The following is a 14948-nucleotide window of genomic DNA, read 5'->3' on the forward strand; positions in this document are numbered from 1 at the left end:
ACAAGTCCGCTTGCCGCTGGACCAGGACTTGCTGAGCTATGTGACGGTGACTATGAGGATAAAGGGGCTGGGAAAACAAGGCTTGAGATGAAAGGGTGGGGATGGTGAACAGGCCCGAGCATAATATTTTTATTATTATTTTATAATAAAAATAATAATATCTTAATAAAATTGACTAGGCTATTCTTTGTTAGGGGTGGAGATGCATTTGGCCTATTACTGTTCATTGGCGTCTATCACTGTTCACTGAGTGAATTAAATAGGTTGGATACTGGCGCATTTTTTTAGGGGTGGACTTGCTCTTAGGGGGCATGGCTGAAATTTTACTAGTTTTGTGGTAGGTTGATGGGGTTTGGGCCTTTGTCTCTTTTTGAAATGATTTAAAACTAGCAGAGTTCTATAAACTGTATTTTGTGTTTTTGTAAAGCTCCTTAATTTTAACTCTTCAAAAGTATATTTGTATAGTTAATTCTAGGGGTGGTTCGGTATGGGATACCATACTGAAACTAGTATCCCGAATCCCAAACCGAAACTTTTCGGGACTGGAATGTGAAGACCAATCCCAAACCAAATTTTCGGGAATCCCGAAATATTTTCGGGATTTTGGGACAAATCGGGAATCCCAAATTGAAATATGAAATTATGAATTGTTCTTCAAATATATAATTCAAGAACACATTCATGAACTAGGAATTTCATTTCATTCACACTACCATTTAATTGAACACTGGCATGCTTGACTCTTTTTATCATAGTCAAAATTCAAATTAATTAAACTCTTTTTGCAATCTGTTGAGAGACAAAAGAATCAAGCCTTCTGAAATCATCAGTCATGGCAGCAGCAATAATAAAATCCACATGAATATCAAACAGAACATGAAAAATATGCAAGGTGTAAGGCATTCTAGGTTGCTAAGCATGAATTAGAAACTACTAGCATCAATTATAAAAGAATAATATATATATATGTATAAATATATATATATATATATAATTAATATTATATATTTTTCGGTTTGGTATGGGATTCCCGAAATATCGAGAAGCCAATCCCGAATCCCATACCGAAATTTTGGGATTGGTTCGGGATAGCATCCCGAAAATTTCGGGAATTTCGGTTTGGGAAATTTTTGGTTTGGGATCGGGATTTTTTCGGTTCGGTTCGGGATTTTCGGGAATTTTTTCCACCCCTAGTTAATTCACGTGGCATCATATGATTGGATATGGAGGACCAATTCGTGTACCACACCAACACTTAACATAAATTTCAATGGTAAGACAACGGAAGGACCAAATTGGTTTGCATGACACATTTTCAGGGACTAAATTGATGAATTTACTATTTCAGGGACTATTATGATTGAAATGTCAAATTTCAAAGACTAACGGTGATAAAAACCCTTATCCATTATTTTTAAGGTTTTTGTTTTTCATATTCTTGTGATTCTATGTGTTGAATGGACTGCCTTCTTCAGTAACTTACCGACCATATCTTCCTCCTCAGGTTCATAAGATTTCTTTTCTATTTACTATTGTTTAAGGCGTGTCGTATTGTTGTGATCCTATGTGTTGAATATCCAAAAACAAATTACATGAAGAAACAATTATGTTACAAAACCCTTACATAATTATGCAGCAATCTCGCAATCATATAACTCTCTCCCCTTTTCAATCACAAAGATTTAATACATCAACAGGTACCTAACCTATATACTTAAATATTTAGCTCACAGAACACACTTGTATGAAACTTGACTTTGTCGTAAATTAGGAAGGAAATTTGAAAAGAGATATCAAGAACGAAAGGGCCCCATTTTCTCCCAAGTTCCACATTCCTCTCCCCATTTCTGCTCAGTTTCCCCCTCCCCTTCCTAGTGCAGGCATTCCTCCTCGTCATGTCTGGCTCCGCCACTCCAAACCGATGACTTCGGAACGTTAGAGCTTAATTAGGTAATTAACTAAGTAGCATCAGAGGATGAGAGAAGGGGTTCATGTTGCCTTCCTTCTTCCAACTGTTCGCCATCTGAAATTTGATTGGATGGTTTTGCATTTCTGTATATCGCATATAACACTAGCTGCGTCGTTCCCAGAAGAAATCCTATCCCGTTAGGTACCTACGTACAACCATGCATGCACAAACCCACATATATATATATCGATCATCACATACTTTCAAAGATTACTTCACTTAACTGGGGAGGGGATACAAGTTATGGATTAATTTTTTTTTTATTTATAAAAGAAAAAGGATATATATTTACCCCAAGGAAAACATCTTGCAAGAGCCAAGCATAAAATGTCCACACCCCTCCGTTGAGGAAAAAGAAAAATGAGAGGAAGAATGGCATGTACTCCACACTCTTGGTTGTTACCACTGTTTTCTGAACATAATACAAACAATATGATATGTTAGGAGTTTTAGTATGTCTGACGTACATATACATTAAAGATTTAACCGTCAGATACTCCGTAAAAAATCTAACGACAAAAAGTCTAATAGTTGAAAATTTTCATGTATAAATTACATTGGAGCAAAGAGAATTTTCGCAGCATGTTCATCTATCTGAATTTCATGAATCATGTCACGCCATATAAAGAGGAGCATGAAGCATCAAATAATGCATGACTTATTTTCCAAACCTGCATGAAGCAATATAGGCCCAAATATGGCAGGTGATACGTTATAGATTAGGGCCACATACAGTCACTTTCCTAGCAAAGGTAGAATCTGGTCCGGACGTTCTATTTTTGATACAAGCAAATATAGGAGGGGAGCTTGGATGTAATGACAAATGTTCTAACTTATTTTGCTCTTTGGCTTTATTAGTTAAATATTTAAATGTATTTATATTGCATTTATTCATCAACTTATTTTGAAGATGTAACGAAAATCTATAAATATGGTAAATATATAATTATACATCACTTATTCGTCAACAAATAGTTGCTGTTTGGCTAAGCATCTGCTTAGTGCATGTGTTTTTTTTTTTTTTTTTTTTTTTTGAAAAATAAACATTAGTGGGTTAAATTGTTAGTTATTAGGGAGAAAATGAATCGATAGAGATTGAACACGCACCACAATACATAACCATAATTGTATTCCGTAAGTGGGGTAAACTGCCATCTATATTACATGATATTCTCTCATCAAATTTTAATTGTGAAACAAATACTTGCATTGCTAAACTGTGACTCTAAAGTCTAAACCACATATTTTTGCACTGATTCGGTAAATTATTCAAATTTCAAATTTGGCAACATAAGTATATTTTGTTACACAACACTTTTTGAGTTGGAGGCTGAAATATAAGTATATCTTGTTACACGACAATATAAGTATATTATATAATGGAGGCTGAAATACCTATTAAATTATTTTCGGCATCCAAAATATATACTGTTATGACAAAACTGCCAATTGGTTCATTTTTTTTTAAAGTATATTTTGTTGTGACAATGAAATGTCCTATATATGCAACCGTATATATGAATGGCAGATGTGCGCCCTATATATGAACGGCCGTTCTGCGAACAGCTAGCTACCACCAAGAAGTCAACAACTACACTTTATTAAAAAAATTATAAATTTTTCAACATTGCACAATGGGACTTAGGTATCAAGATTTTCAACAAAAAGTAGAGTGCACGAAAAGAAAGGGCTTATGATATAAAGGTTTTTTGAAATAGAAAACTAATGAAAAATGTTTGAATTGTTTGAGTTTTAACCAAAATGATAAAAATGTGTTGTAAGTTAATAGTATTAGGAGTAACTTTTTAGAATAAAAATGTCCTTAATGTTAAAAGTGAATAGTACCAGAAATGTTTCGTTATACTTCATTTTTTTAAATTAACCTATCACATCGTCACTTAGTACTACGGTCTAGTGGTATTCATCTTCACTTGTAAGTGAGAGGTCTTAGGTTCGATTATCGTTAAAGGTAAATTTGAACCACATTTAAAAAAACAAATTATCCTATCACGTTAAGATGATTTTGAAATTGAAGTTCGAGTTATGTAATTTTTAAAAATAGGTGTCACAAATTAATGTGATAATTTTATCATAACTTCGTCAAAAGTTCTGTTATGTGCTGATGAATTTTATCAAATAGGTTTGATTATCATAACTTTGTCAAATGTTCTGTTAATGGGACTTAAACATTTTTTTATTCTCAAAAGTGAATTTGCCATTCACCGGATGAACTTTTTGGTAACCTGAGCCAATCAAAGAGAAGCGGAAGGCTGATGAAGATCGCTTGCTTCTGGGACCTATTTCCCTCGGAGGTAGATACCTTCAGGGGACCAAATACAACCTATTTAGGCCATCTCCAACCAAAGGCTGGCCAGAGGGCTCGTTTTAGCCCTCTGGCCATATTTTAATGAACAGTACAGACCCATATTTGCCTTCATCTCCAACCGAGGGCCAAAGGGTCATAGGGCTCATTTTAGCCCTGTCACAAAAAACCGTCTCTAACCAAAGGTCAAAGGGTCATAGGGTCAAACATAATTTATTATTTAAAAACTACAACTTAAACTCAAATTTAAATCCAACGGCTAAGTACTATAAAAAAAACTACAACATAATTTATTATTTAAAAACAACAACTTAAATTAAATTCAAATTTTGTAAAATAGAATAGGAAAAAAAATATAATTTAGAAAAAATATAAAACAAATTTTGTAAAATAGAAGTTATAGGAAAAAAAATTGTGTAAAAAAGAATAAAAAAAAATAAAACTGTAAATAAATAACGGCTAGCTGACGTCAGCTAGCCGTTGCATTTGAAATTTGGCCTAGAATTCCTATCGGTTATATCCAACAGGAATGCTTGGCCCAGCTCGAGGATAGCTGGTTGCCTAGATTGGGCCAGCCCTCTGGCCATTTGGCGCTTTCAGATTCCATAGGGCCCATGAGACCTCTGGCCTAGCCCTCGGTTGGAGACAGTTTTCGAGCAATTTTCGGCCCTCTGGACCCTTTGGTTGGAGATGACCTTAGTGCAAGAATTTTTTTTTTCTTGTTCAGCAACAAAATCAGCAAGATAATTGGGTGGGGTGGGAAGGTACCCATCCTGCCCTCGAAAACCCCCTTCAATGACGTCCCATTTTGCCCACTTAGATTGCCTAAAACCGTTTTATAAGGAAGGGCAAAAACAGAGCAGCAGCGGCGGGCCAGGTCAAGGGGAGGAAGACGAAGCAATTTTAAAACAAATCTTAGATCAAAACGATGTCGTCGAAGAATGTGCCAGCACATTTCAAAAAGATGGAATTTGAGATTGTGCAGGCGTGATAAGGGATTTGGGTGTGGTTGTGGTTAATTGGGAGGGAAGAAGATGAACATATTATCTTCATTATTTATACTAAGGAGAGTGGGTGAGTTTAACCTCACAATGAGTTAGTAATAATATAGTTCACTTTCGAACCTAAGACATCTCACTTACAAATGAAGAGAATCATTTTTTAAGTTTTTAATTATATAAAAATAAAAACTGTATTTTTATTAGGGAATTGTTATTAGCACTCCCAAAATCTCATTCTACACTCCAAACTTTCTATATTAGGAAAGAAAAATACTCTTGTGAGGAGTGTGGAATGAGATTTTTAGAATGTCAATAACACTTCCATTTCATTATTTAAATAGTTTTAGGGCCATTTAGATTTTTTTTTTAACAAACAATATTATCTACACTAAGGAGGAGGGGAGTAAGTTAAACCTCACAATGTGGTTCAAATTTGTCTTTAGCGATAATCGAACCTAAGACCTCTCACTTACAAACAAAAGAGGAATACCACTAGACCGTAATACTAAGTGGTAGGGGCATCTAGATTTGAATCCTAAAAATCAACATAACTATTAGGTTAAATCCAGTACTATGTTTTCTCCACTTTTATTTTTTTATATTCATTTTATATATTTTTAAAAAATATTAGACATAAATTAAAATGTTTAATTTTATGCATCTTCTAATGCTAACAAATCTACTTATTATCTTCTAACAAAAACTTAATATACTAACATAAATCCATCTAGTGAACATACTAACTGAAGCAACAGATACATAACTATATATTATACATATAAGCGAGAAGTGAAACCTAACTAAAAAGTACAAAAGTATAATATACCCACAAGACATATTAATCTGTGATATAGATTGATTATAAAAATAATCTGTCATATAGGTAGATAAATAAAATTAACTTGTGATATAGATTATTACAAAAATTAAAAATAGACGGGGGTTTAGAACAAGGGAAAGAAGAACAAGAAATAACAAAAAGAAAAAGAAATAAAAAGAAATGATTAAAGAGGTGATTAGGAAGAAATTTAATTTTTATAGTAACTCTTATCATTAAAGAGATAATTATTGATAACAAATAATTCTAAACTGAAGGGATTGGACTTATTTTAATAAATGGACTATTTTTAATATATTGGCTTAAAATTTTGGACTTATTTCAAGTTTTTCCAAATTTTTAATGCACATGAAATTATTTAAAACTTTCATACATGAAGTATTTTTTTTTTTTTATCCTAGTCTCATACCTAAAGTTACGTTTTTCTCTTAGATTCATACTTCCGTTAGTAGCTCCGTTAAGGTGTAATGTGGCTCCCACGTGGACGATGGATGTGCATCTACTTGTCACTTTGGCCCCACATGGACATTAAAAAAAAAAAAAAAAAAAGGTTAATCCCCTTTAGATATATTTTAAACCCAAAAGGAGAAGAAAACATCAAAACTCATTTAATTCAACTCCAAATTCATCCCAAACAGATCATCGTCATGGCTTTACCATTTGGACTCAACGGGAAGGCCTCACTGGTGAAATATGGCGGCAAAGAGGCGTATGTATTGAAACCAAAGCTTTTTAGGGTCTAATTTCGGGTCTTTTTCTCCTGCAGATGGTGGTGTTGGTGTGGCGTCACCAAAGAGTACCAGTAAGAATAAGTTGCTGGATTGATTGATTCATCAAACACCAAATTTAAATTTTTTTCATTCAATTTTATTTTCTTTTGAGTCAAAATACATATAGATGAACAAAAATGGCAAACTGTTAAGTGTGCAAGAACGATAGAGAAGTGTGCAGCAAAGGGTTCGGGAGAGGAAGGGGACGACGTGGTGGATGAAGAAGGGGGAGGGATAGGGGGAGAGCTTGAGGGAATGGTGTCACATCCCAGTCTCATCTCCGTCATAGCACGATATTGTCCGCTTTGGGCCCCAACCACGCCCTCACAGTTTTGTTTCTGGGAACTTACACGAGAATTGCCCAGTAGGTCACCCATCCTAAGATTGTTCTCGCGCGAACTCGCTTAACTTCGGAGTTCCGATGAACTCCGAAGTTAGTGAACTCCCAAAATGTCTCGTGCTATATGGAGGTGGAGATGTACATAAAAGGCGCATCACCCCCCTCTCTGTTGGTCGATGTGGGATGTTACAATCCACCCCCCTTAGGGACCTAACGTCCTCGTCGGCACACTCGAACCACACGGCAAAGTGGTTTTGATACCATTCTGTCACATCCCAGTCTCATCTCCGCCGTAGCACAATATTGTCTGCTTTGGGCCCCGACCATGCCCTCACAGTTTTGTTTCTGGGAACTTGCACGAGAACTTCCCAGTGGGTCACCCATCCTGAAATTGCTCTCGTGCGAACTTGCTCAACTTCGGAGTTCCGATGAACTCTGAAGCTAGTGAGCTCCCAAAAGGTTTCGTGCTATAAGAAGGTCGGCATGTACATAAAAGGCACATCACCTCCTATCTGTTGGTCGATGTGGGATGTTACAATTGGTGACAGGGGAAGTTTGGACTCAATCGGTCGAAGGTGGAGGACATGGGTAGGAGGTAGACCTTACATGGTGGTTCCCAATCGAGATTTTGTAGTTGGAGTTGTTGGCGGAAAAGCTCCAGGTTTAGGTCCAGTTGAGGTGGTGGTGGGCGCAAAACATCGCTGTTGTGGGCGGGAAAGTTGGAGTTGTGGAGGCGCTGGAGATGCTTGGTCACTAAGGTGGGATTGGTGGTGGCAGAGAGGAGGGTTTCTTTGCTTGGGGAAAGAGGGTTTCAAAGAGTATTTTAGTTTAGTTCTTTTAATTTTTTAATGTTTATGTTGAGCCAAATCGACATCTGGTGCCTAGTCATTATCCACGTGGGCGCCACATCCTGCCTTAACAAAAGTTTTGACGGAAAGCCTACCAAAAGTATTAAAGGGTCCCACAACCCTCACTTTAGGTATGAGACTGGAATGAAAGAAACTTGATTTATAAAAATTTGAAAACCACGATACTTTAGAGTAGTAAAGTGAAAGTTACCCTTGTATTAGAATTATATTTTAAAATGAAGTTGCGACCAAAATGATATTTAATTAATTTAATTATCATATGATAAGAAGATTATTTGAAACAAATAGGGGCGTATTAAGAATAATTTAGGTGTCGAATGACAAAAAGAAGGTAGAATTTAGGTCTCCTTACCATGGCAACTAGAGGCGATCCGTACATGATGATATTCAAGCCTGCACATATGAATCCTATTGCATCAATACGTGTATCTCCCAGCAATGCCAACCATGTAGCTAAAATGGCTACTGCTAGAAAACCCACATCCAAGGTTCCAATCAAAATGGCAGTTTTTACCTGAAAAATCGAGACACAGACATCATTCTAGATGGTCAGTTAAAATAGTAACATAATTCGAACTTAATATACCGTATTTTAGGCAAAAATCACTATTTGACCACTCAAATTTATAGTTTGGCAAGCCAGCATTTTTCTAATTACTATGAAAATGTTGGGCTTTCATCATAAAATCAGTTTGCAATATCTAAAATAACCCAACTTCCTATAAGCATTTGCAAAGTTTATTCTTTCAATGATATAGATAACAAAATTAACATGCCATACCCTCATTTTTTCCGGGGCATATATAAGAAACAAACAAAGGTAGATAATCTCAACAGTAGCTCCAAAACCATTGACAGTAGCCACGAGCAATTCCCCGGGCTTAATGATTCCATAGTAAGTCCACAGGGAGGAGTTGAGCAGTGTGCAAACATAAGGAAGGCTCTGAAAGTCCTCCGTCGATCGGTGTTTTACGATTCTCCAAAACGTCGGACTGCATACAAAAATATATACATTAATAATTAATAACAAACCGTGTGTCTATCGCTCGAAACCCTAACAAAACGCCAGAGTATTAAGTACCACTTGAAAGTTGCTAACTAAGCTTATTGGATCTGTAGCTCTAATTAGCTCTTTTAAGGATTTGAAGCTTGAAATTAAGATGAGATGATTAAGATATTCTTACACAGGAGCAAGGAACATTAGCACTGAGATGATGTTGCCTGCAATATATGAAAAAGTAAACCATGAGGATTACCTTAATTAATTAAAATACAGCATTGCATCCCTAATAATGCAAATTAAAAAGTTTTTATTACCTATGACTCCAACAAAGAAACTCAGGCCTTCCATGTTTATGGAGTTCGACGGACCCCTTAATTAGTTCCTCTTCTCTTTGTATCAGGCGCTAGGAGGAGCTGAGTTTAGAGAGAGAGAGTTTCTTGATTCCAACATAACATATACTATGGCCGCATCAATTTTTAACAATATTGTTGAATAGTAATAATAAAATAATTTTATGGTAGCATTATACTTCCACATACTCCTTGTGCTATTGAATAATTTTTATCTCCTTTTCTTCGGCCAAAAGTTGTGGGTCTATCTACTCAATGGAAACCATTTTCTTGTCGTGGAAAAGTTTTTCTCCACTGTCCAATAATGTGTGTTAAACAGGAAGACGTGAGAACCACGTGCTGAATATATAACTTAAAGCTTTCTGGGAAGAATAACGCAGACAGATCATTTGGGTTAATTTCGATATATAAATAGCATATGTAATATCATGATTTTCGTCCTTTTTTATGATCGATCACGATCTTTCTCCTTTATCCATATATTCGGGTAGCAGTGATACTCCTTTTTTTTTCATCTCCTGACACTCTTCCAATTACTTGTTTATTGATTATTTTTTAATTTATTTAATTTAATAATTATAAAATTTGACAAAAAAAATGAATAATATATATATGAGTGCAAAATGTGAGAAATGAAGTCCGGAAATTACACTTATATAACTTGTTTGAAAATAATAAAAAATATTATCAATGAAACCAACTGGTTTAGTCATCAACCACTTTAAAATGTAATGGTTTTTATTCAGTTGGTTGAAGGATATTAAACAAACAGCTCAATAATTAGTTTATTAGCTAGGTTTCAGCATGCATGACCTAACCCATCCAGCAAATAAAGAAAAGTGCTTGCAAGTAGTTTGTAGTTCAGTTGGTTAAGAGAATTTGTTTATTTCAGCATGCATGACCTAACCCATCCAGCAAATAAAGATAAGTGCTTACAAGTAGTTTGTAGTTTAGTTGGTTAAGATAATTTGTTTATGCATCTGATGTCATGTTTTCGAATTCCCCTTAATGTAGTTTTGAAAAAGAAAAAAAAAAGTGCTTTACAAATGGATTTGTTCCTACAAATACAAATACATGGTCTTCGTCATTTATTACTTTCGTGGAAATATATATATATATATATATATATATATATATATATATAAAGAAATTAGGTTGTTATCCTTCTTTTTTTTTCAATTCCATTGATTGAAACCTTCTTCCTTTTCAATTTTTAATCAAGGTCCCTTGGTTTTAATAAACGTCATTAATTATTTCAATAATAAAATATTTTACATATCAAGATAATTAAATTTTATTTCTAAATTATTCATTTAGTGTTAGAAACGTTAGATTTGATATATTTGATATATTTATATTTATGGCTAAATTTTATATCATATATTTTTATTTTTAGTTTGTACCCATTTTAATTTGCAACCTTTTTTTTTTTTTTTTTTTTTTTTTAAATTGTGCCAAGTTTCTATTCAGTTTTAGTTTATACATATATATTAATTTCTTTTTGTGTCCATATTTTTCAAAATTTTATTTTTATTCATATTTTTTTGACCTTTTATTTGGACCCATAATTTATTAATAATGTACCCATTTGTCTTTAAAAATGTACCCTTTTTTTTTTTTTTAAGTACCATCTCCTTTGTGTAAAATGTGCCCATTGTTTTTTTTTTTTTTTTAATTATATGAAATGTACCCATTATATAAAACGTATCACTTTTTTTTGTATAAAATGTACCAACTTTTTGTATGTAAAATGTATCGTATAAAAATTACCAATTTTTTGTATGTAAAATGTCATTAATATGAGTAATGACAAATCATGGGTTTTATTTAAGTATAATTTTTTTTTTAATATTTTCAACAAATTATGGATTTTATTTAAAATCTCATTAATATAAATTACTACAAATATGAAATTTTAATTTAAAAATTATAATAACCTACATAGAAATGTATTATTATATTAATTTCACGAATTTCAATAAAAAATTAAAAACCAACAAGGTTTCAATTAAAAAAACGTTGATAAATAAGGACCACATACAAAGTCACCTTGAAAGATATGGATCCATGTTCTTTTGGGAATCAAGTCAGATTTTTTCCTAACTTTGTTGGCTTGTAATTATGGTTTAAGAATAAGGTGGTCCGAATGAAAGCTTGATTTACAAAAAGTAACATATACATATACATACATACATACATATATATATATATATATATATAAATAATAGGACGATCTTTCTTTTTCCCTTTATTTATTTGTTGTTTCGGTGTCGGTTGGCCAAATTATTGGCATTGGCGGGCCTTATACTGCTGGAGCACTGGGATCACATATAACATATGGACATCGATCGGCCGAGCCATGATATGGATCATCTGGAGATTTTCAACCAGAAAAAAGAAGAACAAGTTGGGATTTTTATCCCTCTGATATTTTATTAGGGAAAATTAGAATACCTTACATCTTTTTTATAATTGTTAGATTAAACATTCATCTTTTTTAAAGATTTGATTAAGATGCTTTTCAATTGCCACCTCAATAATTTTCTTTTTATTTAATTTTCATGTCATTAATTTAAATGCATTTATATAGAGGCATAAGGTAACTTAGCAACTAATTGCCTATAATATAGGAATTTAATTTCGAATCCCCTTCTACGCATTAAATGATATTTTTTTAATAAAATAAAATAAAAAATTAATTAACTAATTCCTCATTTCCTTATTATTAGTATTTAAAAAAAAATTCTCTTTCTATTAATAATGTCTCAATAAAAAGTCTTCAATACATATTTTTTTTACGTATAGATATATAAAAAATACACTTAAAACTTATGGTACATTTAAGAACAAAAGTATCGACTTTTGGTACGTTTATATTTCAAATGTACCGAGAAACCAAATGTACCAAAAATTCAAATGTACCATAAAACCAAATGTACCTATTGTTATGTAACCCTTTTGGTACGTTTAGATTTCAAATGTACAGAGAAACCAAATGTACCAAAATTTCAAATGTACCATAAAACCAAATGTGCCCATTGTCAGGTAACCCTTTTGGTACGTTTAGATTCCAAATGTACCAAATGAACAAAAAATCCCAAATGTACCACAAAACCAAATGTCTTTATTAGATAACCCTTTTTGGCACATTTACATTCCAAATGTACCGAGAAATACAAAAAATCAAATCCACTATAAAACAAAATGTGTCCATATTATAGGTAACTAGACGTAGCTGTATAATCAAACAAATCTTTATTATGTGTTGGGTCTTCTAAATAATAAAATCTGACAATTTTTTTTTATAAATATTCTACTATATTCACGAAAAAAGTAAAAAAATATAACAAACAATAAAAAAATGCATAGAGATGGATAATAAATATAGGGATAATAGGAAAAGAAAAAAAATAAAAATAAAAAGAAAACGAAATGTCTAGGAGAAGTTGTGAAAAACTAAAATTCTAAACAAAATTGAACTTACGTGAAAAACTGAAATTAATAACCAAAATTTTAGGAAAATGTTTGATCAAATTTTCAAAAGGAGTGTATGTTTAATCTAAAAACTAAAAAAACAAAGGGCCTATATCAAAACGCCCCTAAAAAAAATTGTCATATTTTATTATTTAGAAGACCCAACACATAATAAAGATTTGTTTGATTATATAGCTACGTCTAGTTACCTATAATATGGACACATTTAGTTTTATAGTGGATTTGATTTTTTGTATTTCTTGGTACATTTGGAATGTAAATGTATCAAAAAGGGTTATCTAATAGACATTTGGTTTTGTGGTACATTTGAGATTTTTTTGTTCATTTGGTCTTTTGGTACATTTGGAATCTAAACGTACCAAAAGGGTTACTTGACAATGGGCACATTTGGTTTTATGGTACATTTGAAATTTTGGTACGTTTGGTTTCTCTGTACATTTGAAATCTAAACATACCAAAAGGTTTACATAACAATAGGTACATTTGGTTTTATGGTATATTTGAATTTTTGATACATTTGGTTTCTTGGTACATTTGAAATATAAACGTACCAAAAGTCGATACTTTTGTTCTTAAATGTACCATAAGTTTTTAGTATATTTTTTATGTATCTATAATGAAAAAAATATGTATTGAAGACTTTTTATTGAGACATTTTTAATAGAAAGATAATTTTTTTTAAATAATGATAATAAGGAAATGAGGAATTAGTTAATTAATTTTTTATTTTATTTTATTTTAAAAATATCATTTAATGCGTAGAAGGGGATTCAAAATTAAATTCCTATATTATAGGTAATTAGTTGCTAAGCTACCTTATGCCTCTATATAAATGCATTTAAATTAATGACAAGGAAATTAAATAAATAAAAAAATTATTAAGGTGGCAATTGATCAAAGCACCTTAATCAAATCTTTAAAAGGGATGAATGTTTAATCTAACAACTATAGAAAAGATGTAGGGCATTCTAATTTTCCCTTTTTTTTTTTAATTTATAAATATTCTACTATATTCACAAAAAAAGTAAAAAATATGACAAACAATAAAAAAAATGCATAGAGATGGATAATAAATGCATAAATATAGGGATAATAGGAAAAGAAAAGAAAAGAAAAACGAAATGTCCAGGAGAAGTCGTGAAAAACTAAAATTCTAAACAAAATTGAACTTATGTGAAAAACTGAAATTAATAACCAAAATTTTTAAAAATTGTTTGATCAAATTTTCAAAAAAAATGTACGTTTAATATAAAAAACTAAAAAACCTATATCAAAACGCCCCATTTTATTATTAATATATGTTACGTAAGATCAAAGTTATGCGCACGTTTGATTTGAAGAAAATGACCCTCTGCATATATCACATGTAATTAATTAGACGTGCGCTAACGTGCTCGAACGAAATGCCGTGCGTTTTCCGATAGAAAACAGATCATGGCAGGAAGGGGTCCTTATCCTTGCATTATATATATATACACACACAAACACATATAGCATGCATTGTGAAAATTTTGGCACGTGAAGTACACGTGCATATTTTTGTTGTTCATATTGTTTTGGTGGAATGTTCCAGAATACAATGAGAAAAGAGGAAGGGTGCTTCGAACTTGTAATTTTTTTTTGGTGTAAAATGTTAGTCGATAATTCATTAATTGGAGAGATGGGTTAGAAAGAGATGATAAACATTTAAGCAAAATTTTCACTCAAGTTTTTTACAGGTACTTACGAAGAAACTTTTATAATATGATAACATTTGCAATCGTGTGAAATAAAGCAAAGTTCTAAAAAACGTTAGGCGCTAGTCGGGCGGCGGCTTGGCGCCTAGTGCTTAGACGGCTAGGCGAGCGCCTAGGCGGCCTACGCGGATTTAGGTAATTTTCTTATATATCTTGTAAATAAATGCATATTGACATTTACAAAAAAATTATATTTTTATTTTATTTTATTTTATTTTATTATAATTATAAGTTAGCAGTGGGTAGTGGGTAAT

At 32.4% G+C, this 14948-nt stretch overlaps 1 protein-coding gene and 1 long non-coding RNA gene across 2 annotated transcripts; both read right to left on the minus strand.

Annotated features, from left to right (window-relative positions):
- Positions 1–1588: 1588 nt before the first annotated feature.
- Positions 1589–9688, minus strand: SWEET17 (Nodulin MtN3 family protein). The gene is made up of 6 exons (XM_068477980.2): positions 9428–9688; positions 9295–9331; positions 8892–9102; positions 8463–8624; positions 2262–2381; positions 1589–2114 (listed from the first exon to the last, which is right to left on the minus strand). The coding sequence occupies exons 1-6, from the start codon at positions 9459–9461 to the stop codon at positions 1959–1961; spliced, it is 720 nt and encodes a 239-aa protein (XP_068334081.2). The 5' UTR covers positions 9462–9688; the 3' UTR covers positions 1589–1958.
- LOC148691929 (uncharacterized) lies at positions 6542–6888 on the minus strand. The gene is made up of 2 exons (XR_015954587.1): positions 6789–6888; positions 6542–6640 (listed from the first exon to the last, which is right to left on the minus strand). It is a non-coding gene; the product is annotated as an uncharacterized LOC148691929 (long non-coding RNA).
- Positions 9689–14948: the final 5260 nt, after the last annotated feature.

The sequence above is a fragment of the Pyrus communis genome, chromosome 13, assembly GCF_041283825.1.
Source record: "Pyrus communis isolate YQ-2024b chromosome 13, ASM4128382v1, whole genome shotgun sequence".
Classification (NCBI taxonomy): domain Eukaryota; kingdom Viridiplantae; phylum Streptophyta; class Magnoliopsida; order Rosales; family Rosaceae; genus Pyrus; species Pyrus communis.